The sequence below is a fragment of the Paralichthys olivaceus genome, chromosome 9 (genome assembly GCF_024713975.1).
Source record: "Paralichthys olivaceus isolate ysfri-2021 chromosome 9, ASM2471397v2, whole genome shotgun sequence".
NCBI lineage: Eukaryota > Metazoa > Chordata > Actinopteri > Pleuronectiformes > Paralichthyidae > Paralichthys > Paralichthys olivaceus.
Window position 1 is genome coordinate 26239590 of NC_091101.1, and position 24431 is coordinate 26264020.

Below are 24431 nucleotides of genomic sequence, written 5' to 3' on the forward strand. Positions count from 1 at the left end.
TCGACTGCAGACTCTGAGGAAGTGTTGCCATAACCACCCACAACATTCATAGTCACTGAACGAAAGTCACATTAGAGGTTGTTAAGTTAGATTTATGATGCTTCAGTTATTGCTACACAAAGATTTTATGTTTCCCCAGAATCAAAACAAAATAATCAAATACAAAAACACTTCCACATTGGCTGAGTTAAATTTTAAAGCAATGTGATATAGGTTTGACTGAGCTACAGCGCCCCCTGCAGCCACATGTGGTGATTAATTATGTGTCTGAGTGATGAAGTGGTTTTCATGTAGAAAAGTGGAGCTCTGACTGCGTCGTCCCCCTGAACTGAACACTGGATATTACCCATGATCCTCTGCTTCCTGAACCAGAAGAGCTGCGGGTTTAGAATTCCTTATATTTTTAAAGTTTCCTGCTGAATATTGTTTTTTAATAACTTCGGGGGGTGAGGAAACTTTCTCCATGTTCGCTCTGTCGACCATCAAGTCATTTTGAAGCTGCTGTGTTAACATGAAAATGTTGCAGTGTTGCTTTGACAACATATTTACTGGCTCAGAATTGGTGCGTCAGATTTAAATTTATCGGAGGCCTGGTTCAGTTTCTTCACAGCGTCTGTTTAAAAATGAAATGAATGTGTAATTCCACTGCTCTATTTCAGAACCGGCTCATTCTCTTTAAACGTCTCTGATTTATGAGCAAAAATGTAAAATTGACCCACTTTGTGTGGCGTCCTGCTATTTCTGAATACACCCCATAGTATTCTCTTCCACCAGAATTAGAGGCGATAAGAGATTTACGCTGCAGATTTTCTGAGTCATAACCCGACACATCAAATCAGAAATCTTACTTTCTTCTTTCTCTGTGCATTTTTTTTTCAACTCTTCTCCAAATTGGAGCTGGACGACAGCCGAGCAAAACAAAACCAAATCCCCTCGCTCACATCTCTCTCGCTGTCTTTTTTTTCATCACTCCACCTTTCTTTCATTCTTTCATCCTCCCTCGCTCTGTCCTGGAGCCAATTATAACCTGCTGCAGCATTCCTGACTGCAGGAGGAGGAAGAGGAGGAGGAGGAAGAGAGGAAGGGAGGTGTTTTTAGGGATTAACATACCAGAGCTGTCAGCTGGAAACCACTTCATCCCACTTTCTGCAGTTTTTTTTTTCTTCTTCCTCTGCCGCAGTTGAATCTAAAGTTTCTCCTGCTCATTATGAAACTTAAGGAAAAGACCTTTTCTGTAAATCACAACACGTGCACACACGTAATCCAGGAAACAGACGGTCAGGAAAGAAACGCAAGGAGAAATATCTGGCAGCTGGAAATACACAGAAAAGTTCTGGTCATACAAATATGTAGAATATATGAATGTCCAACATCTTAAAAACTGAACATGACTGTGAAACGACATACTTGATATACATAAACAACCAAAGAGAGGAAGAAAAATATAAAGTACTTTAACAAATTTTATAATTTATTATAAAACCGACAAGAAAGTCACATCGTCCGTCTCCGTTTATAACAGTGTTATAACTAGATTAGCATTAGCAACAAGCTAACAGCATCCATAAGATGAAGAAATTCAGTTTCTATAAATCAATTCATCTTTGTACATTTACTTCTTATTGACGTACAGACGTTCACCAGCGAGGGAAGTTCACACTCTGACGTTCTCGTCTGTATCAGTGAACGCAAAGAAAAACACTCGTCCTGCTGTTATTCACCGATTTAACTGACACATCACACACATCAGCACATATGTTCAAAAATACAGCAACCACGCACAAACATGACACCCTCCGCCCCGCCTCCCTCACCCCGCCCCCGCTCTGTACCACGGGTCACTTCAGGGGGGGGTTACTGTCCGCACGTCACCTGTCAGCCCTGCGTTCACGTTTGTCGGTGGGTTTGAGCGCTTGAGCTGCGTGAGAGAGCAGCGAGGCAGCAAATTGGAAAAATACAAGCGGAAGAAGATTTATTCACGTTCATTTCTCTGATGTGTATATGTGAGTTTGTGTGTGTGACTGTGTAAGTGTCACTGCCACCGTCGAGTTCATTGCATTGCTGCGTCAGTGTCTCTTCCACTGTCAGCTTTGAACACACGCCCCATCGTGTGTGTGTGTGTGTGTGTGGTAGTGTGTGTGGTTCTCTTCTCAGCAACACTGTAGTTTACCTGAGGACATGACTGATGTGTGTGTTTGTGAGATGCTTGAAGTGAGTGTGCTCCAGAGTTATAGCTCCATGTGCTCTGCCAGTATAACACTAGATATACTGGCTCAGTGGCAACACACACACACACACACACACACACACACACACACACACACACACACACACACACACACTCACACACACACTCACACACACCTGAGGGCAAAGGAATGCAGGCGCACGATTAAACTCCGGGAACCAGATGAGAGACTCAGCTGACCTGTTTCATCTTTGTGTGTGTGTGTGTGTGTGTGTGTGTGTGTGCGTGTTGATGGGAGGCAGAGTGATGCTGAGTGACAGATGCAGTGATACAGCTTGTTTCAGTTCAGACAAAGGAACCGAGCATCAGCACATGAACGTAGTACTTTGTGCAGCCAGGATACAGTACACTGGAAATATCAAACCAACGTCTCGATACAAAAATACAGTCGTGACACTTCTGAGCTTAAGTTGTTTACAGAGCAAAATGTTCTGGCATCGAATTTCTGATCCGATCTTGTTGATTTGTTCTTTGACCTGATGATTCAATATTCAGCATAATTAATTCTGTTGAATAAAAGTTTTCATGTCAGTGAACATAAACACTGACATGTTGTGGAAGTCGTCACATTTTTATCCGACAATCGATAAATCTGTCGGGTTCCATAACGTTGGTGTGATGACAGGACACTTTATATTATGTGAGTATTAGAAGTTTTTCCAGAAATAAACCATTGAAGTTTAGTTGTAAACAACAATTTTATCCTGAATTTTGAATCTTAGTAAACAGTAAAAATATGGGAGGTAAAGCTTTAAAACTCAATTAGGACGAAGGAGAAACTAAACCCGTCAAGTTAATTCCCATTTTTATTGCTGCCTTGCTCAAAGTGGGGAAAATTAAACCTGCAACAGCTACAAGCAGATGTCCTGTTTGTGTGTGTGTGTATATATATATTTATATATATATATATATATCTACCTCTCTCTCCACGTCCTTTACTCTCTCTCTGTCTCTCCACCTCTTCTCTTTCACTCTCCCCATTTATTTTCCACTCATTCATTCTCCTCTCGGATTCAACACAGTTGTGTCGAATTATTGCTGGCAGCCGCTCTTCACGTGGGCCGAGTGTGTGTGTGTGTGTGTGTGTGTTGTTGCCGTTAGTGTCTGTGTGTGTGTGTGTGTGTGTGTGTGTGTGTGTGTGTGTGCATGCATACTTGATAAGGACAGACTTTTATAAGCATGCACAATGCAGCCTCACACCCTCTTATCTCCCACAGAGGGAGGTAATGAGGATCTCACACACACACACACACACACTCACACACACACACACACACACACACACACACACACACACACACACACACACACACACACACACACACCCACTCTCTCTCTCTCAGTTATCTCCCTCTCCGTGTCTCAGCTGACAAACAGCCAGCGAGGCGTTGTGCGTTTCTCCTCTCGCTGGTTTTTAATCATCTCTGAACAATGTGGCCCAGTGAAGGCTTCCTCCTCCCTCTTCTCTTCTTCCTCCTCCCACTCATTTTCCTCCTCCTCTTCCTCTATCACCTCCTGCAGGAGGACGAGGAGCAGGAGGAAGACTCCGGTTCTTCCTTAACTGACTGAACCCACACATCCCTCCTCTTTCCGTTCCTCCCTTTCGTTATCTTTCTCTCAGTCCTCTCATTTCAACCCTTTTTACATTCTACTTCCTCCCTGTCTCCCTCCTCATCCTCGTCCATCTCCTCCTTCTCTCACTCTCATCTTTGCCTTATTCCTCAGTTCCTCTCTTGTGCTCCTTTTCCTCCCACTCCCCCTCTCACTTCCTCCCTCTCTGTCTTTCACTTCATCCACTGCCTCCCTCGTCTTCCCCTCATCCTCCTGCTCTGATTTGTCCTCTTTCAGCTTCCCCCTTCTTTAATCACTTCCTCCCACTCACCCTTTTCTCTTATATTTCTCCTCCTCTTTTTCTCCTTTTTTACTCTCGATTTTCTTTCTTCTCTATCTGCTCCTTCCGACTGCTTCCCTCTGTCATCTGACTCCTTTTCCTCCTACTTCTCAAGCTCTTTTTTCCTCTTTCTTTTCTCCATTTCTCCTTCTCTTCCTCTCCTGTCTTTCTTCCATTCTTTTTCCTTCCCCCCTCCTCATCTTCCTCCTCATCATGCTTTTCTTCATCTGTCCATCACTCTTCCTGTCACTTCCCTTATATTTACCGCTTACTCCTCCATATCTTTCTCATTCTCTCCATTCTCTCCTTTTCTTTTGTGTTTTCTCTCCTTCTTGTTCCTATTTCTTCTTTTTCTTCCTCCCCATTCTCCACCCCCCATTACCTCCTTTTCCTCTCCTTCTTTTTTTATCCCTCATATCCTGCCTAACCTCCTCTTCTTCACCTCCTACCGTTGTATTCCTCTCCTTCTTCTCTCTCTCCTTCATTTACCTCCTCCTCTTCTTCCCGTTACACCTAAACAGAATAATATTAGAAACTGAATATGCATGAAGTGCCTCCTTCTCCTCCTCCTCCTCCTCCTTCGTCTTTATCTCCATGAATTCTTTTGTTATTCATCCTTTTGTTTCTTTTGGGTCGATTGTTTTCCTCCAGTTTTTCCGTCACTGACAGAATGACAGATCATATGCTGCTTCCATCCCACGTCGCCTCTTCTCCACTTAAAGCTTCTTTAATTCTGCTCGACGGACTCGGCTGCATATTCATGGCCTCGGCGTTTCACGCACTGATGCCAATGAAGGTCAGTTATTATGGATTCAAGGAAAAGTGGCTCATCATGCCTCCTTGTTTTACATAAAAGTGCATTTGTGCATCTTTGCCCGCAGATGACTGAATATTCTTCAGTGGAGAAATGATTCTAAACTTTCCGTCAAAGTGCAGCATTAACAGTTTGCTGCGGAGGAACGAGGCCGTGATGAGCTATTCTCCCTTGAATTCTTAATTACTGACCTTCATCATCTTCACAATGTATTCGATGAACATGGTCGTTATTTTTGTTCGGAGGGTCCAGACGTAGAATAAACAGCCCAAAATGGAGGACAAATGAAATAGAAACTTTGAGCATCGTGAATACAATATTTAGAAATCGTTAAATAAAATGTTAAACTGAAATGTCATAATTTGAAGCTGTTTAGCAGATGGTTCACTTAATGAGACACACTACCTCAGACTGTTAGACCCAAAAGGTTTCAAGGATTGATTCCACCGTCAGACTGGTTTGAAGGTCGGGAGGAAAAATTGTTTATGTTGTTGCTTTCGGAAAATTTTTGAAACTCAGTGTCATACATGGGTGAAGTTAACAATGAGTAAACAAGGAAGCTTCACTTCTCACACGTTTTGGGTAATTACCTCATCGGATTGAAATAACAGGCTTAGTACACATCAATAAATAAATTGGCTCGTACTATGATGACTATACTAACAAGCTATTCTGAAGTCGGATAGCAATTTGGCTATCGTTAAAAGTAGGTAGCTCGCGAGATAGCAAGTGTTCAGTCCGGAGGTCGTCACAGGCAGAGGGGGAGTGGCGTTAAGGGGCCATTTTGTCCAACCCGCAAAAGCGACCTAGAAGAAGTGGACGCCCCGTGTGGGCACAAGATGGCGGCGGGTGGAGGCTGAGCTCTGATCTGCTCCACTTTCACATAGTGCAACCTGCTGAGGTGGCATTTCTATTTCCAGCAAACAAACACATAAACACACACGAGCACAGAAACAGGAAAGAGATAAGTATTTGGCGTGTGTGTGTGTGTGTGTGTGTCTGGAGGTGACTGACAGGCATGAGAGGGATCAAGAAGATTTGATCCGCTTCATTTCTCTCTTCATGTAAATGTAGATGTGCTTTATTTCCTAATGCTCGCACAGTGAACAGCAGTGGAAGCTGGAAACAGGAAGCAGATTTGATGATGAACACACTCACTCTGCTCCCCTCGTTCTTGTGTTGTACGTACGACACTGACAACCACTTCTGTTTGCTTTAAAATCAACAAACTGCTGCGTTTGCATCTTGCACCTCAACACGTCACAGCTTCTTTGCTTCACTCTCCAATATTTTCCAACAGCAAGCTTGAATGTTTCTTGTTTTTTGAATCTCAAATTCTGGACGTGGAGAGACTCAGTTTTAAATGTCAGATCACAAATATTGCAAAGCCAAATTATTTCACTGTGACAGAGGAACCTGAAATAAGACGCTCGGCTCTACAGAGGGTTTGATTGAGTCTTTGTCCAGTTGTATTTTAGCCATTATCTCTTTTCAAAGTATTTTCTAGCACCAGTGTGCATTGAATCCTGGGATAGGTAATCCTGAGTAGGATCCACCATTGGAGCTGTTTTGACGTGTGTGAAATGTTGACAGACGTTTTCAGGGGTTTTCCAACCACCTTTCATTGTTATATAGTTATTTACAGCCTTGTTTACATTCTTCTTCGTTAATGTAAGTGAAAGTTTTGTGTTAAAACAGAAACCTCTGACTCACAGCTGGTTTATTTACTTTTAACCAAAACCACAGTCTTTCTCTGACCTGAAGAAAACTGTGGTTGTTGCCTTGACCACAGACAAGAGTTTTCCTGGAACCCAAACACCATTATCGTATATTTGGAAACACAGTAATCAGTGTTTTAGTATTATTATGGTGTTTATTGGCCGGTGAGAGGCTTCAAAATAAAATCTCTGAATAATTTCTCAATAAGTTCTTCTTGGAATAAATCAGAACCAGAACACTAAGCAACAATGGGTGTACAGTTGACTGTTGGAATAAAAAACCTTTGGTTTTATGCAAATACAAGAACACGGTGTTGACCTCTGTGAGCACCTGTAGTTTCAGGGATTCGACTGAGAACAAAGACAGGAAGTGTGAGCGCTCAGATCTGCTGAGATTTACCTGGAGACGAGCCTGTCGCCGACAGCACCGGGGATCTGGGCCTGTGAAGCCTCTCCAGCACACTGTGTCCACGCTGTTTAAAGGACAGCTCCACTGTGGTTTCACTTTTATACGTTCTCCATCAGTGCCACATTTATTCTGGCTATTTATACCTTCAGGCATCAGAATGAAAGATAGTTTGAAATGTTTTTTCCCCAAATATTTCAGGCTCTTTCAGATGCAAACAGCAGAGAAAGCAGTTACGAGGCGATCTACTTTGCAGCAGCCATAGAAAGTGAGATATGAAATTTAGATGTGTTCAGAAGAGACGATGCGGATAATGACCACGTGGTCGCTGGTTTTGTTGAGCTACAGCGGGCGGTGAACCTTTCAGCTGCCATGAAAAAAAGAGATAAAGGCATTAAACAGTCCCAGTGTATGATGAGCCCTGATCTGCTGGTTTAACTGGTTTAGGGTCCCGACAGTGCACGGTTGCCATGGTGACAGAGTATCTGCTGAGCCAGAGATGGTTCTCTTTATCAGCCTGGGCCGGTCGGTCAGGTGTGTGTGTGTGTGTGTGTGTGTGTGTGTGTGTGTGACATTGAAATGTTTCACCGTGCACTGTGTACCTTTGAATTAGGACACTGTTTGTTTGGCAGCACTTAGCGTTTGCACTGTGGGCCTGTGCATGTGTGTGCGTGCTTTGCACAAGCACAGGGTGTCTGGAGGATAATTGCATTTCAATTACGAAACCATCAGGCACATACAAGTCGGACGAGAACTTTCCACCCCCAGAATCACATGGAGCAGTAAAGTGTGTGTTCAGCCTGCTGCTTCTATTAGAACCAAATGTGCTTCATGACGACCTGCTCCCACTGTGGGAGGAGAGCCGAACACGTGCTGGAGACTTTCACGAGACAGACTTTAAAAGTCTCAGAAAGCTTTTAAAATTACAGAAAATGGCCTCAGAAGGAATCATCTGCTGTCAGAAATCATTGTTTTCAGACGCGAGCTGTGGAAGCAGCAGCAGATTGTTCGACTCGTTCACAACAGGAACATGTGGGGAACATTCAGGCAAGGGGTGGAGCCTGTAGAGCAGCAGGAGGCTGCTCTGGAATCTCGTCTTTGCAAGTTGACGTCCTTTTATTTAATTCTTTGATATTTCACTGAATAGTTGGGTCTTAAACCCCCGATACACCATGTGTTGAATTTGATTCTTTTTTTCGTCAGTTTTGCGCTCTAGTGACACCATTTGCAGGACACACCCACCTGTGTGTGTGTGTGTGTGTGTGTGTGTGTGTGTGTATGTGCATTTTTGAATGAGATAAACAAAACAGGAAGTCCCTAGTGTTGAAACAGATCCTTGTTGAGGTCGGACCACTGGGACCCTTTAAACATGAAGTTTATCCATCGCTCTGCTGAATTAATCACAGTAAAACGGCCTCGACCAGCTGGTACTGAAACAGCAGAGGAAAAAGGTTTTCTATTGCAACTGTTCTTTTCGGATTATCAAGTAATTTTCCTCCTAAGTTTAGAGCCTGTGAGGAAGATGAGGCGAACATCAACGTCGTCTTTTATAAATGAAAACACTGAGAAGAAAAGATGAGAGATGAGATGACATGAAAAGCAGCGATGAGATGAAATTAGATGAGAACTGATACGAGATGAAAGTTGGCTGATCTCTGTGGTGTGAGCTGCAGAATCAAAGAGAAAACTCAGATCCGTCACGGTGAGACCAGAGCGCGCTTAATGAGAAGTCCCAACGTGTCTAAATGACTTCACTGAAGTTATTTTTACAGTCCAGCTTCTACTTCACGTCTTTAATCATTGAAGCTGATTCACCTGCATCAGATCAAACTGGAACCGATTTAAAATAAAATCATCTTGTTAAATTTAACTTAAAGTGCTTTTGTGAATCTTAAAACGTATCGTTTCTCTTTTTGTCTTTTCTCTCCAGCTCCCCCACCGCCGAGTGACCTTCTCCACGGCCAACCAGGCTCAGGACCTGCAGGACGCGTCCCAGCACAGCTACTACGACAGCGGCCTGGAGGAGTCGGAGACCCCCAGCTCCAAGTCGTCGTCGGGGCCGCGGATCGGACCCCTGGCGCTGCCGGAGGACCACTACGAACGGACCACACCCGACGGCAGCATCGGCGAGATGGAGCACCCGGAGAACGGTAAGACCAGGTGGAGTTTCCCCTCCCTCTACTCTTCTGTTCACCGCCTCCATCCATCCATCCATCAGCCTCGAGTGGCACGTGCGCACAAACACGTGCACACAACGAAAGCCACACAAACACTGCAACAGTTCTCATTACACACACACACACTTTGCCCTTTGTGTCACAATGCGGCATGTCAGCAGGAATGTTAACCTCGTATTTTTAATCAGATTCCCACAATTCCCTGCGCTGTGTATACATTTGTTAAAGAGGTGTGCGACCTCACAGCAGCACAACACAATCAATATGCAACATAATCAACTCCCACAGCTTAACGAATTAACATCCCAATTATGTAAATCATATTGAGCCCACCCTTCCATCAGCTCCACTTATAGATCCACAGAGGGAGGCTAGCAGGGAATACGCTAACGCAACACATTCCCTCCGTCTTCTGCAGGTAGCATTGTGTCAGCCTGTCATTATGTTAGCATGCATATTGTGTCACTTACAGGAAAGCAGCTTATCTGTAATGCTAACAGGTAGCAGCCTTAGCTGGTTATCAGATGATATGAGAGACTGTGAGAGATGCTAATGATGCTACATCGCCACACACACACACACACCCACCCACACACACACACACACACACACACACACACACACACACACACACTGCTTTTCTTTTGAACATGCATGTTGCTGACATGACTTTTTTGTTGCAGTTTGCCTGTTTTGATATAATGAAAACTGAGCAGTTAAATTGATTTAAAGGTGCAGTGTGTAGAGTTTAGTGGTGAATTTGAATGTTGTGGCCTCCTCATGTAAATATAAAGTATTTAAATATAAAGGGGCAATTCTGCGTTAAGGAAACAGCAACTTGTACAAACCAGAGGAAACAGTGAGAACACAGGATTCATCACCTAAATGTTGCACACTGGACCTTTAAAGGTTTTTTAAAGGTGAGTCTACCAAACTCTTCTGGAGTCTCAGAGGTGAACAGCGTTGCAGACAAATCCAATACAATTGAAGTCACTGTTTACATCCACAAGCCAAACAAAGGTGTTAGTGGGTTTTCTGACCAGAGCTCAAGTGGCTTTAGTTTAAAAAGTTTTCTGAAAGTGCACTTGTTTTTTTCACTCTATTTATTATAGGCAAACTTGTACTGAAGTTACCTGACTGTCAGTTTCCCATAAGTTATTTACCCGCTGCCTCCCACCTACTCTATAATACAGTTTAGATAATTATACAAGAGCGGCTGCCTTTTTATTGTTTTACTTTTAAAGCTAATTTTCCCTTTGGTATAAATAAAGTACTTCATTTACCTACTTTCTGGAGCCAAATGATTAATTAGACACACATCTTCTTTAGTTCTGCCACCGCTCATTGTTCTGCGTTGGCTGTTAAAGCCTCGTTACTGCTTATGCCAATTAAGCCAACTGAAGCAAAATAGTTAAAACTGGGAAATAAATAGAAAGCGAAGAGGAGAGAGGGAAGGAGGAAGGGAGAGCGAGGTTCGGTCTAAATGTCATTCCTGTCTTCTTTTGTGAGGGCGAGAAGACCAACTCTCTCTCTTTCTCTCTCTCAGCCCACAGGTCGTACGTGTGCCATCTGTAAACACAATTATTCACAGCTGCTCGCACGCCTACGGGCTACTGCCACCCAGTGTGTGTGTGTGTGTGTGTGAGTGTGTGAGTAAGAGGTAGTGATAGAGAGCAGGAGAGTGTGTAAGTGGCTGTATCTTCTCGTACACAGTGGAATGAGGTCAGGGTTGTGTGTGTGTGTGTGTGTGTGAGGGAATAGTAGTGTTGTACAATCTTCCACTTTGATGGTCAAACATGTTTTAGCTGCGGGTATTTTCCCAAGGAAGAGAGAGAGAAAGTGTGTGTGTGTGTGTGTGTGTGTGTGTGTGTGTGTGTGTGTGTGTGTGTGTGTGTGTGTGTGTGTGTGTGTGTGTGTGTGTGTGTGTGTTGTACCAGCAGAGAGGTCAACAGATTACAGCTGGTCTTCTGAGGATTAGAACACACCACTACAGATACTCTTTACTTTCTGTGTTTGAGTCAAAACTTAAAACCTTGCAGTAGGACGGACAGAGGTGGAGGAGGTGAAGGTATCTAAAAATGATCTGTCACATTATGAAAACTCTTCACTCTATATATAAATACTGTTTATATACAAACAAGGCATGATATTCAAAAACCTGATATATCTTGTTTGTAAAATCTTAATTTGTACAATAACTAATAAACTAGCTGCCAGATAAATGTGGTTTAGTAGAAGTATGAGATATTAATATTTCTCATTTGTACTTAAGTTCATAATACTTCAAAATCCTTCACCACAGTATGATTATAAATTCAAAATAAAACTGCTGATGACATATTTTATTGTTCCAGCTGTTAGTAAGTCTTCTCCCAGCTGTTCCCAACCAAACCCCATTCAAAATTCTATTGATTTTGCTCTGCATTTAAAAAGTCTTTTCAACACTCTTGACTCAAAACAAAGTCACCACGTGCAGCTGGTCATAATTTAAGTTCATCATTAAATGGTTAATCGAGCAATAACGAAGCAACACCGCAGCACATGTTTTTCCCCAATTAGCTTTTTTGAAGAAGTGACTCAGCTCGGATCAGCGGAACTGTTTAGCTGTTTCCTCCTGTTTTCCTCTGCTGCAGACTGAATCGATCACTCAGCCGTGTGACTGATTGTTGATCGGGCCGCTCTCAAGTGCTTCAGACAGAGCGATGAGCAGCTGCAGGGACGACCTGACTGGCCTCAGACACGTTGGAGTGGTTCTATCATTTCATTTCAGTTTATTTACCCTCAGCAGTCACATGGATCTCCAGTTAGTCAGACAAAAATTACGACTGGTGCTCTGTAGGTGTGAGAAGTCAGTCCTCGGGCTGAGGCTACATCCACACCTTAGCTGCTGCTGCTGTTACACCTGCTGTCCACAGCCCTCCAGAGGTTTTCAGTGCCTGAAATGAAGTTTGTGGAGGAGCTGGGAGAGAACCTTCACCTGGACCAGAGGCTCAATCAGCGCAGGTGAGAGCTGTTAGCTGATTGATCCTCTGGTACAGAAGAGAGCAGAGAGACACGCTGGTGTGTATGTGGAGTTAGATTTATGTTTGCTGTTGTTGATTAATAAAAGATGCTGAAAAGCAACTCGATTGACATGTTGTTCTTGTTTTAGTCTGAAAACTCATCATCGCTGTCCCTCGTTCGTTCTGTAACTTAATGGAAGCAACTGCAGAGGAGGTCATCTGCTCCCTATGACCAGTGTATGTGAACGAACACGTGATACTGCGTACGTTTTCAGTTGTGCTAGCATGGACGGGGATTATTCCTGATGTGGCGCTCATGTGGACGGACATTTATCCACGGCTGTTTGCAGCCACTTTTAATCAAAGTGTCCTCCAGTCTCTAAATGTGGAGTCAGATGCATTTGCACTTAAATAAAAAGCATGTGTCCAGAATGAAGCTGCAGAAGCGGTTCAAGTGATTTCAGTCGGTTCTTAATACATCACCTGCTTTTAAAGGTGGATTATCCACATATAGTTGTATAATCTGGACATAATCCAGGTCTAAAATGGATGCTCATGACATGTGGCACAGTGAATTGCACAGTTGGAACAACAGCTGGTTGACGGTGAATCCATTTTCATCACTGACACAACTCTGACTGTACCAGAGGTTGAGGAACTGTCAGGTTTTTACATTAGAGCTTTAAAATGGAGATGGATGCTGTTGTGTGTGTGACACCCAGTGCACTTTTACTTAGATCCTTTTTCTTTCACTCATCGTTCCGACATCATGTTCTAGTTTTTCTGAGATAAGGACGAGCAGCAGTTTTGAGGAGCAGCTACAGTAAACCACGACTGATGGTATTTCACTGGACTTCATGAAAGCAAGTTGCCATAATAGATGGCGAATGAAGGTTCCACACATTTCCCTGCTGTATTCTCAGAGATTTTCCTCTGGCTGGAAACATTTCTGGAAAATATCCAGAGCAACTTACTCTGACATTTGCGTTCTCACCTGCAGCCCCTCCAGAATATTTCAGGAAGATAACCAGACTTGAGTGCAGGTCACACAGCAGCTTTGAAGATGGGGATGATGAGGCAGGTACATGTTGTTTCTGCCCACACACATGATGCAGACATGCTTTCGTACAGAGTGTGGTCTGTTCTCCAGAGCGGGGACAAAGCTTTATGTGGTGAGATCTCTATCATTACACTTCTCCTCCTCCCTCGTTCATCCCACGCCCCTCCTGTAAATGGTCAGATAATGGACGTTAATTCCATCAGCCCGTTTTCACTCTGCTAATGCATCCCACTTCCTGTCTGTGACGGATGGACGGACAGATGGAAAGAAGAGGAAAACCAAACCGAGGTCAGGGAATGGAGGGAGTTTGTGGGATTGAATTTCAGAGAGGGAGAGAAGAATAAAGGTAGAGCGAAGGAGGAGGAGAACAGAAAGTAGTGATGAGAAAAGTAGGAAATGGGAGAGAGATATTGAGATGATGGAGAGAGAGAGAGGAAGAGTTGTGCAGCCTGACACTGGATAACAAGCTGATTTATGAAGAGTGTGTGTTGAGAGGGAGGGGAGGGGTGCACTCATCTCCCCAGATGAAACCACATGCAAACATACTGTATTTGGCTACACGCACACACACACACACACGCATACACACACACACACACACACACACCCGCACACACACCCGCACACACACACACACACACACACACACACGCTCAGCATCTTTATCTGCTGATTGCATCAGTCTGAGAGCTGAAGTAATCGCTGCACAACAGACGCACACAAACACACATCATTGAGGTTTTTCTGTCTTGGCTCTTCACCAGCCACCAGTTCGACTCCCAGATAAAAGCTCCAAATGTCATGACATCATCATAGAAGGTCACAGAAACATGTGAACCAAAATGACTGACTCTGAGTGCACACAAACAGAAATATGTATTTGAACATTTTGTCAGTTTCTTGAATCTATGCATGAATTATTCGTTCTTTTCATATAAAATCATTTTCTGTTATTGCGGAAAATTGTTGCCGATGGAGGAGCCTGATTTCCACTGCTCTGAAAACCCCTGACATGGACTCACCCTCAATCAACCGTCTGTCTGAATGTGCCGGAGCAGAAATTTAAACTCAAATTCAATCAGGTTTTTAAGAGGCAGCAGACACAGAGTCATGAATAATCTGGTGCCTGTTGATGAGTTTTATGGTAATTACGCAGCATTGTATCATTGTTAGTAAACTGTTCGTCTCGTGGGTTTTTAAGTGTTGAGTTTTGTGTGTATCTTTTGGGACGGACACTTCCAAGTAGCTCAGGCTGCGTGTTTGCAACTAGTTCATGTGATTTTACTTGTTCAAATTAACATTAAATTAGCTAGAACGTAACTGAGTAAAGCTCGTATCTAAACGGTTCGGCACTTTAATGTTGCTCCGCTCGTCTGTGGCTCCTCCTCCGCTGCCTCGCATGTTAGCTGGAAACCGAGAAGTTGATTTGTTGTCGTTGAGTCTGTCAGCTGCTCTGTACAAAGTTGACAGTTTTCTTGTAGTTCGTTACTTTGTCGTAACACAAAATACATCCATTCTCTGCTTTTCAGGCGCATTTGTGTTGCAGGCAATAGGTCGAGCTGACAGTGATCCCCTCTAATCGATCACAAGGCAAACTACTTACGCTTCAAACCCAGCACACCACAGCCATTAAAATAAAACCAACAATGTGCAACACTATTAGGTTTTGATTTTACTCACTGCTCCTGAGAATGTTTGAGTCACTCTAGAAAATACCAAATTCTGATTTTATACTTTTTTATGAGAAACTGTGTTGTTTCATTTCCCTCAACAAACAATAAATTGATCAGAAACTTTGTTGTGAACATGAGGACGTAGATTCTGAAGGTAGAATGTAGTACACACAGGCAAGACTGAAAAAGAAAGGGGGATGCACAGGAGGAAAGTAAGAAAGAAAAAGGTTGAGGTGGTCATGTGTTCTCCTCAGTGAAGCGCAACGCCTCCATCTGCCTCCCCCTCCCCCTCCCCCTCCCCCTCTTGTTCTCTTACGAGAGGCCTCCGCTCTCTGACTCCTCGAGCTCCTCTTGAGGGACTCTCGCCCCCTTCCTCCCTCTCCATCATCCCTCGTTCTCCTCTTCCTCTCTCTGGTGGGTGATGATGGGGGCCAGCGGTTCTCCTCCAGCCTGTCAGAAGCTCCCAGGACACAACTGTGTTCTCTGGAAACTTTCACACACTATTTTTGGTTGTTTTCTCAAATGACTGAAGCCTTAATGTCCAAAGATTAAAATATTTCCAGCAGCTCTTGATGTTCAGCTGCGTTTAGCCAAAATAAACTCTTCATGTTCCATATTGATGAAGCTCTGAGCCGAATGAAATCACACTAGAGATAGTGGAGTCACTATAATTCCACTAAAAGATAAATATGTGATAAAAAATTACAGTATCTGAAAATACCCACGTGTGAATGAAATAACATTGGAAAAGTGTCACTGAGGAAGTTCTTTAAAGGGTTCCACATGTTTCTCGAGGAGGCAGGATGTTTTGAAAAGGTCTCACAGGGAATCTGTGGGACTTGAAGGAGAGAAGTTAAAGTTTTACCAGTTAGAAGGGTCATGGGTTCCTGAAGGATGTCCAAGTGGTCACCAGGAAGTTACGTTGAGAAGGTTACAGCGTTCATAGAGTTCCTTAGCTCATGGAGGAGATCCCAGGGCTCATTGAGATGTATGAAGGAGGTTTCAGAGTCCTTGAAGAGATTCAGGGTTCAGTGAACAGGATCTCAGAGTCACTGAGGATGTTACTCAGGAGGTCTCATGGTGTCATGGTTTGTTGAGGAGGTTTTATGCTTCACTGACTTTATCAACATCTCTGGAGCATCTTTTTGGAGCTTTGCAATATAAATTCAAACTCTCCTCTCACAAAGGAGATGCTTGGAATTATGTGGAAGGTTCCAGTTATTATTGAGGCAGCTGGTGGTTGTAAAGAAGCCTCACAGTTTGAGGGAGTCTTTGTCTTTTGTCCATAGGTTCTTGGCTCATTGAGGAGCTCCCAGGTTTCACTGAGATGTGTCAACAGGACCTTGGAGTCACTGAGGATGTTACTCAGGAGGTTCATGGTGCCATGGTTTTTGCGGCTCATTAAGTTTATCAATATACATTTTTAGTACATCCGGACGCTCCATTCTCCGAGAAGGGTCTTGGAGTCATTTTAAAAGTTCCAGTTGTTCCTGGGGGAAGAATCATTGTTTTAAAGTCAGGGTTAAAGACTCAGGGGATGTTTTTGATGAAAGAATCAATTTAACAGGAGTTCTTATAAACTTTACCAGCGTTCAAGGAGCCATTTGAAGGTTTCGGGATGTTACGGACATTGCATTGGTCTTTTTCCGAAGCACCTGAGTTCTGCAAGTGAGTTTACATTCAGTCAGCGTATTCTGACACTCCTGGGGTCGGAGAGACGCTCACAAGGTTACAGGAGTCGTTAACAAGGTGTCAGCCGTCACAGAGAACAACATGTTCTGATTCCGAGAGTTTTTCAGGTTTTCAAGTGTTATTTTCAATTTTTCAGCAAAAGTTTTAGAGTTTCAGGTGTCATGAAGAATGATAAAGAGATTCATTCACTTTTAAGAAGGAAGCTGAGGAAGTTCAGTGAATAGGACGCAGGAGTTACTGAGGATGTTCCAAAAGTTCTTAGGAAGGATTCATGTTGCCTTGTTTCAGACACTCCAGAGGTCACTGAGGAGGTTCTTGGATTATTTTTGGTTGTTCCAGTTGTCCCAGGTATCGCTGTTTTATATTCTCAGCCAAAGAGTCACGGAGGATGTTGTAGATGTCTCTAAGGGAGGTTTGTAGATTCCTAAGGGGTTATTGGGGTTCTTGAGTAGGTCCTTAGGAATCCCCTGAGAACGTCTTGTGTTCCTCATTGGGTGTCAAACACACAATATGGTTCTTTGAGTTGAGAGAAAGTTGTTAGTGTCAACAGAAGGTTCCAGAGAGCATGGAAGATATTCTTCCATTTCGTTTTTCAGAAATCTCACTGTTGTTTTTCATATTCCCTCAAAGAGTTCAGGAGGTTCTTTAGATCAGTGGGAGGCTTCCAAAGTTTTTTTTAAGAAGGTTGGGTGCATACTTTATAAAGTCCAAGGGTCTGTGATGAAGTTCTTTGGTTACTTGGCAATGTTCCTGGATTCATTAGAGATGTTGAATGGTTCATTTTGGAGGTTGTGGAGATCACAATGTTTCACGGTGCTTCAAAGTATTGTTGAGGCAGTTACAGTCATCGAGGGGGATCCTGGAGTCTTGGTGTAGATTCTGTAAGTTCAGTGGTCTCACAGAACATTGTGTGAGGCATTCATGAAGCACAGGAGTAATTTAGGAAGTTTCTAGAGATCCCACTGAGGTTTGACGGAGCCACAGTTCTTAGAGTGGTTGCATATTCACAGGTTCTATGGCTGCTGTATATTTGCAGCATCAACACACAGCACTGAACTCCATTTCCTGTTTTGGCAACTGCTTACTTTACAAAAACCCCATTAACTCACTAATCATAGAGATGCCTGATGCTTGTTTTGGACACACTCATGCACAGACACTCTTTCTCGACATGCACACACTCATTAGAGCCTGCAGTGTTACACCACTTCATGCTGAGGAAAGACTCTGAGTGTTCAAAGCTTTTCTGGGCGGAACAACATGCACACACACACAATCACGGCGTTACATAATGATGTAAGCAGCGGTCCATAGTTTTGGAAGTGGGACACTCGCTGAGAGACGGTCTGACGAAACTACAGTCCTGAGGATGCGTGTGTGTATAGCTTCTCGAGTGTGTTTGTGTGTTTATGTGTGTGTGGGTATCTGCTCCTCATTAACCAGTAGATAAAAGGAGTGTAGAGCGATAGAAGAGGTGATTCCTCCCTGTGGAACCATACCTCCCTCTCTGTTTCTTATTTGTATCGCACAGAGTGTTTGGTGTGAGTGTGTGTGTGTGTGTGTGTGTGAAGTCAAGAAGCTTTATAGTAACAGGCGGCGTTCTTTGGATGTCCTCTCTCGTCCCCCGGGAGGTAGGGAGAGAGAGAGATGGGGAGAGAGAGGGAGAGAGGGAGGTAGATTTATTTTTCCAGGTCTGTTGTTTATTTGAGCTTATCTGTGGTGGCCGCTGTACACTACAGAGAGGTGTGTGTGTGTGTGTGTGTTTGTTTGTGTGTATTTGTATTTGGCAGTTGCTGTAAATCGGAGCTTGGCCAGCATTCGACTGATGTACAACAGCAAGGATGCTGAGAGCTGCAGCACACACACACACACACACACACACTTATACACACACACACACACACACACACACTATTTATATCTCACCACAACACCAGCAAAATAATACAATCAAGGACACACCACAGAGTGTGTGTGTGTGTGTGTGTGTGTGTGTGTGTGTGTGTGTGTGTGTGTGTGTGTGTGTGTGTGTGTGTGTGTGCACGTGTAACCAGTGTTTTTGCCTCCTGGTGGTTCCAGGGGTCATTGAGTCCATGTGTGTGTTTTAACTTCACAGGTGTCATTGAGAATATCTCCGGGGTTCTAGGAGCCAATTAGAGAATCCAGGAATTTGATCAAACATTTCAGGCATCGCCCCCGGGGGGTTCTTGTGGTCCTTCAGATTTTTCAGGTGTAGCTCAGTAGGTGGTGGTAGTTGCTGAAAGGTTTTGGGGGAATTTAGAATGAGACAGACTGGCTCTCGGTGCTGTGAAGGGTTCATGGTGTGGTTCAGAGGTCCCAGTGGTTCTGGGGAATGTTTGCAAAGGTCCCTAACAGGGTTTGAGGTGTCGTTTAAGAGGTTCTGGGAGTCAGTTCAAGATTCTTGGGGTGTTAAACGTGGCTCCAGTGTTTATATGACTAAAATGGTTTGATGGATTCTTAAGAATGTCTATGTGGGTTTAAAAATTCAACCAGGTTTTTATTGATAAGGTTTCTAACATTGTCAGGCTCATTTTGAGGTTAGCTCGGGCTCACGTGAACACTTAAGGGTAATTCTGAGGAAACACTTGGTCTTAAACACCAAACTTTTATTTGTCTATCGTCATTTTTCCCTTCTGTAAAGGACCTTCCAGAGGTTTCACACCGGGCAGAGGAGGTTGACAGGATTCTTGAGGAGGGTCCGTCGGCTTTCAGATGATGATTCCGAGTTCTTTTAGGGAAGTCTAGAAACTGGACAAGTGAAGGGGTCATCAAACTGTTGGGGTGAATCTGAAGCTTCAAACGTCCTTGATGATGACACGGAGCATTCAAACATCAAGAGTCACTGATAGAACCGTGAACCACTGAGAGGTTCTCATGGAGTTCAGTGGGTCATTTTTAGGTTGGAGGTGTGACCCTCTCAAACTAATATTTCTATTTGAGTTGTCACTATTCTGTGAATGGGTTTTCATAATCGTGAGGTTGCCATGAATTCCGTCATTTTGCTGACAAACTTTTGATCTGGTGTTTGTGAGTGTGGATATCAAGGCTCTCTGTGACGACTTTTGCCATTTGTATTTTTGAGTAGCAGAGTAACGGTGTCCTTATCTCCAAGTCTTTATCTGAATCCTGAGCCTAGAATAAATAATGGGCTTCTGTCATCTGAAGGTGAAATGTTCACATTTTCCTCAAGTGTCTGTTCCTCAGTTATTGCTTTATTTGTTGACATCTAACCTTTAACAAATAGTAGCTTTAGAAGACACGTGTATCGAGATCATCATGAATATTCAGTGCCGTGAACTGCTCTGTATTCTCCTCAGAGTTTGAGCTTCTTGGCTCTTAAACTGCAGCTTGAATAAACTGTCAAACTGTCCTTCCTGTCAGCTCGACTTCTGCTTATTGGCATGAAATATAAAAGAGCTTGAAATATAAAAGCCCTCCCTGCAAAGCCAAAAAAAAAAAGATGCATTTAGTTTCTACGCCACGATAAGATGGTAAGATGTGACTGATCCATCATGAGTCCTCTGAGCGTCACCGATTCCAACTTATTGGTGATCATTCGATATGACGGAATAATGACAGGATACGATACACGACAGTACGATACGATGAAACACAATACAATGTGCTGCTATAGTATAATAAAGTACATGTATTTAATAGGAATAGTTAAAAATCAGTATTGTCCGCCAGAGGGTTGAAACTCGTAGGAGATCCACAAGTATTCTCTGTACCCTCTAAAAAAACTGCTCGTACATCTAAGAGAGAGGTGTTCTACTTTTCTGAACAAGAACAAGACGAGTCTGGAGCTGTGCTGACTGATCTGTGGTCAGGGAGGATGTCGTTGACCTTAACATGCTGGACATGATCGAGGTACCGTTTAAATTTAAAAACACTCGTCTGTTTCACCCTGATTCTGTGGGTGAGGCTGAGGATGTACATGAGCTGTTTACTACGGCTTTTCTGAAAATCCTCCGCAGAGATGAAATGCCTCTTCAGTGCTTTTTAGTTTGTTGTGAAAATTAGTTTTTTCCATTATGTCTCTTTTTGCCACCTCTTGGCCTCTTTTAACAGATGATTGATTTGCTTTTGTGCCACTTCAGCTTCGCCCGCTCACACTTTCTGAAAGCTGCTTTTTTCTCTCTTGTGTACGGTCCTTCACCTGTTTTTGTTACGTGAGGGTTGTCATTGGGATACACAACAATGTCCTTTTTGATGACCACATAATCCACGCAAACGTTTATATAACCGCGCACTGACTCAGCAGCCTCATCTACATTTGTGTGGTGAGAAATGTTCCAGTCAGTGCACATGAAGCAGCCTTTCTGTGTGTCCCTGTGCTGTCATCCGACCACCATCGCTGCTTTAACGTGTCGTTAAACTCTGGTTAAACACAGGCTTGTTTGATGTGTGTCGTCGTCCGGTTGCCAAAGGTCGAGGTTTAGCTGTTCAAGCATTTTTGATATCACCTCAACATCAATTTAAACCCTCGTTGTCTCTTGTTTTATAACAAATATATTAAAACCAGGAAGGAATTGCTTGAAATTGTGATGGTTAATGTCAGAATGAAAATGGGAGAATTAAACAGTAATATGCTTCTATGAAACTTCTATAGGAAACTAGAATGTCTGTCAGTAGAGCTCATTCCTCTGCCAGGGCCCCACAGTCTCTAAATATATCTGATTTCTTTCATTGAGGTGAGTCACTGTTTAAGAAATCAATGAAAATGTCCAAAAACGTTTCTCACAGTGTTGAAGAAAGTAGTGTCCACCTCTTTGTCCAACCTCAACCTTCCACCTGGTTCTGTGGAAATCCTCTCTAAAGTTTTTGTGTAATCCCAAAGAAACGAACGGACAGGGTGAAAACGTAACCTCCTTAGCAGCTTTAAGAAATGGACGAAGACTCTGCGTCTGTGACGATCATCAAACGTGTCAGGCTCTGAAACCTGTTTTCTCTGGGAAATGACCAACAGGGGGCGACTCCACTGGTTGTTTCTATCGAAGTCTACGAGAAAATGACTCCACGTCTTATCTTAGTCTGTAAATCATAAGAAGGTCAGTTGAGACACAGATTATCTCAGAGATGAAAGTCATCACTCATCCGTGCGCTCCGATCACGCCTGCTTCAGCGCAGAGCGAGCTAAAAGCGTCCGCCTCCTGCTGGGCCCTTGCTACGGTTAGCTACCACCGCGAGCGCCCGCAGCTGTTCCCGGTGGGCTCTGCCTGTGTCGTGGCGGCGTCTCCAGGACAGATGGCCGGCCGGTTGGGGGGCCAGCTCGGGGCCGCGACCCCCGGGAACTCGTCCAATGAGAGCGTGGAAGCAACAGGGAGTTGGCCACAGGTCTGGTTGCTAGGTTGGTGTTACATCATGAGAACTAATGAACAAAGGTTGTGTGTGTGTGCTGAGGTGATATCAGAGTGTTAATGGGGGAAAGTTTACAGGTAAACACTCCCACACACACACACACACACACACACACACACACACACACACACACACACACACACACACACACAGTAAGCCTCCCCGGTGTGTCTTACTTTGTTTTTCTGATGTCCTGCTGCGGCCCTCAGTGGGGATGGATTGCCATGGAAACAAGGAGACTGTTAGGGTTGTTAGGGGTAAGCTCAGTGCCGATTTACCTGACAAACACACACACACACACACACACACACACACACACACACACACACACACACTCAGATAAGACATAAGCTTAATAAAGTTCGTACATCACTTTTCAAAAGAAACTTACAAAGTGCTCACAATGCCAAATAAATATAGCGCAGGCTCTAAAAGAGAAAAGGCATCAAATAAAGTGAGCAGTAAAAATACTGAGGGTAAACTAAAGAGAAATATAAAAGAGGAGTAAATATTAAAGCAGCAGATAAAGGCCTTTGTATAAATGTCAGTTTTAAGACACAATCTTTAAAATTTCTCCTGCAGAGGACGAGTCACATTGAAGCCTGATAAACCTCAGCATGAAATGACTCCACAGTCGCGCTTTCACAATGGTATTAAGTATTTTCCACACGAAAATGTACTTTTACATCCAGAGTAAAGGTTCTTATTAAGAAAAACTTTCAGTTTGTTAAAGTCCTGTGCACATCCGAACTCAAATGGTGGTTTGGTTTTTATTACAGGCGTGATTCTCGTCTCCTTTGAATTTTAAATCAAACTGAATTTTACAAAGGCAAGAACATTTTGTCCTGTTGTGATTTAATAAATGTGACGTGGATTTACATACACACATTATAAAATAAGCTACTGTCGTCCAACAGTAATTTGAAATGATCCACATGGGCAGAAATCTGAGGCTTTGATGAGAGGGATTCAATCCAAACTAACAAACTGGGGACTTCAATAAATAAAGCGTCATATTACATAAGACCATCTCATGTCTTTTGGGTGAAATCTCAATAAGCAAAGCAAATACGCAGCATTTAAACACTTTAATGTTTAATCCTACTTAAAAATAAAACTCCTGGATTGAACAAAAAGCACAGAAATATAAACAGCAAAGTAAAAAAGTTATTAGAATGAATGTAGAAAATAACCTCTGTGTTTTATCATCATATATTATAGGATTCATATTTATTAATTAACTGCTTTATATACTGTTTAGTTTAATCTTTATTTTTTTCAATTGATTTAGTTGAAAGTAATTTGAAAATGTAGATGTGACCACAACATAATGTCTCAAAGTACAAGTGAAAAAGACATTTAAAGTCCAAGTACTTCAAATTTGTTATGTAAGTGACTGAATAAATCAATCAATGCTTTAAGTATCATCAGAAGACTTCACTTAAATGATAACAGAGGCAAGAAAAACAAAATGAAAGAGTACTGGAGTAAACACGAGTACTTCAAATAACTGTAGTCCAACGTTTCAGCCGAAGTCTCCGAGCTCAGTCGATGAATCTTTTAAACTTCTCCGTCAGAGTTAAATTGGGCGGAGGCGGGCTCTGGGCTCGTAGATTAACAGTAGCTTAAGGTGCGTGCCGGTCACATGCCGCCGCTTCGCGTTCCAGCCTTGATCGTCCATTAAGCTCCGCAGATTAATGCTCTCAGTAATTAATGAGCAGCTTAGCGGCAAATCACAGAGTGGACCCACTCTCCTAAACCGATATTGTTTCTCATTAGCGATGGAACCACGGACGTAGCCGAGCATTTCCTGACCCGTCGCTCAACACGCCGCTGATTGATGAATGCGACCCGTCGCTGTGAATTAGCAGAATTAGCAGCAACTTCTGCAGAAAGGGTCAGCGACAGGAAAGAGTACTCTCTTTTTTTGGGATAGTTTTTAAGGCTCTTTTATCCGAATTACTTCATCATTATCATCTTACTATAAAAAAGAGCTTCCTTCCCACGAGGAACTACTTGTAGAAGGTCGGTCACACGGAAAATAATAATTACAAAAGACAGACAGAGTAATGAAAAACAGAAGTTATTCATTCATCCTGAGCTCTTCAGCATTAAGTTAATAAGACGTAAATGTTATATCTCTTCTTTTAAACAACCATTTAAGTCACTGTGAATCGTTAATATCCATTAACATCAATATTGTCTCTTTCATATTTTAAAGTCATAGTTTTCAGGGTAAAGGAGAATAAAAAAAGTGTTGGAGTCTTTTTGAATTTCCAGCTAAATGCTTCACTGGTTAAATGTTACTTTCTTCCTCCAGATCAGTGAATTGACCCGTTTTCAATTAGAGGAGGCAGAACATTTGCTC

General features: G+C 43.0%; 1 protein-coding gene across 7 annotated transcripts in view; it reads left to right on the forward strand.

Moving 5' to 3' along the window:
* Positions 1-24431, forward strand: part of LOC109644972 (protocadherin-1-like) — a 434528-nt gene that overhangs the window by 347133 nt on the left and 62964 nt on the right. For 5 of the 7 annotated variants that reach the window (XM_069531946.1, XM_069531944.1, XM_069531947.1 and 2 more), the window contains exon 4: positions 9008-9227. In XM_069531946.1, coding sequence (XP_069388047.1) covers positions 9008-9227 — 220 coding nt within the window. Of the gene's footprint in view, positions 1-9007; positions 9238-11887; positions 12125-24431 lie in introns of those variants that run through there. The other 2 variants (XM_069531950.1, XM_069531949.1) reach the window with 2 other exon arrangements.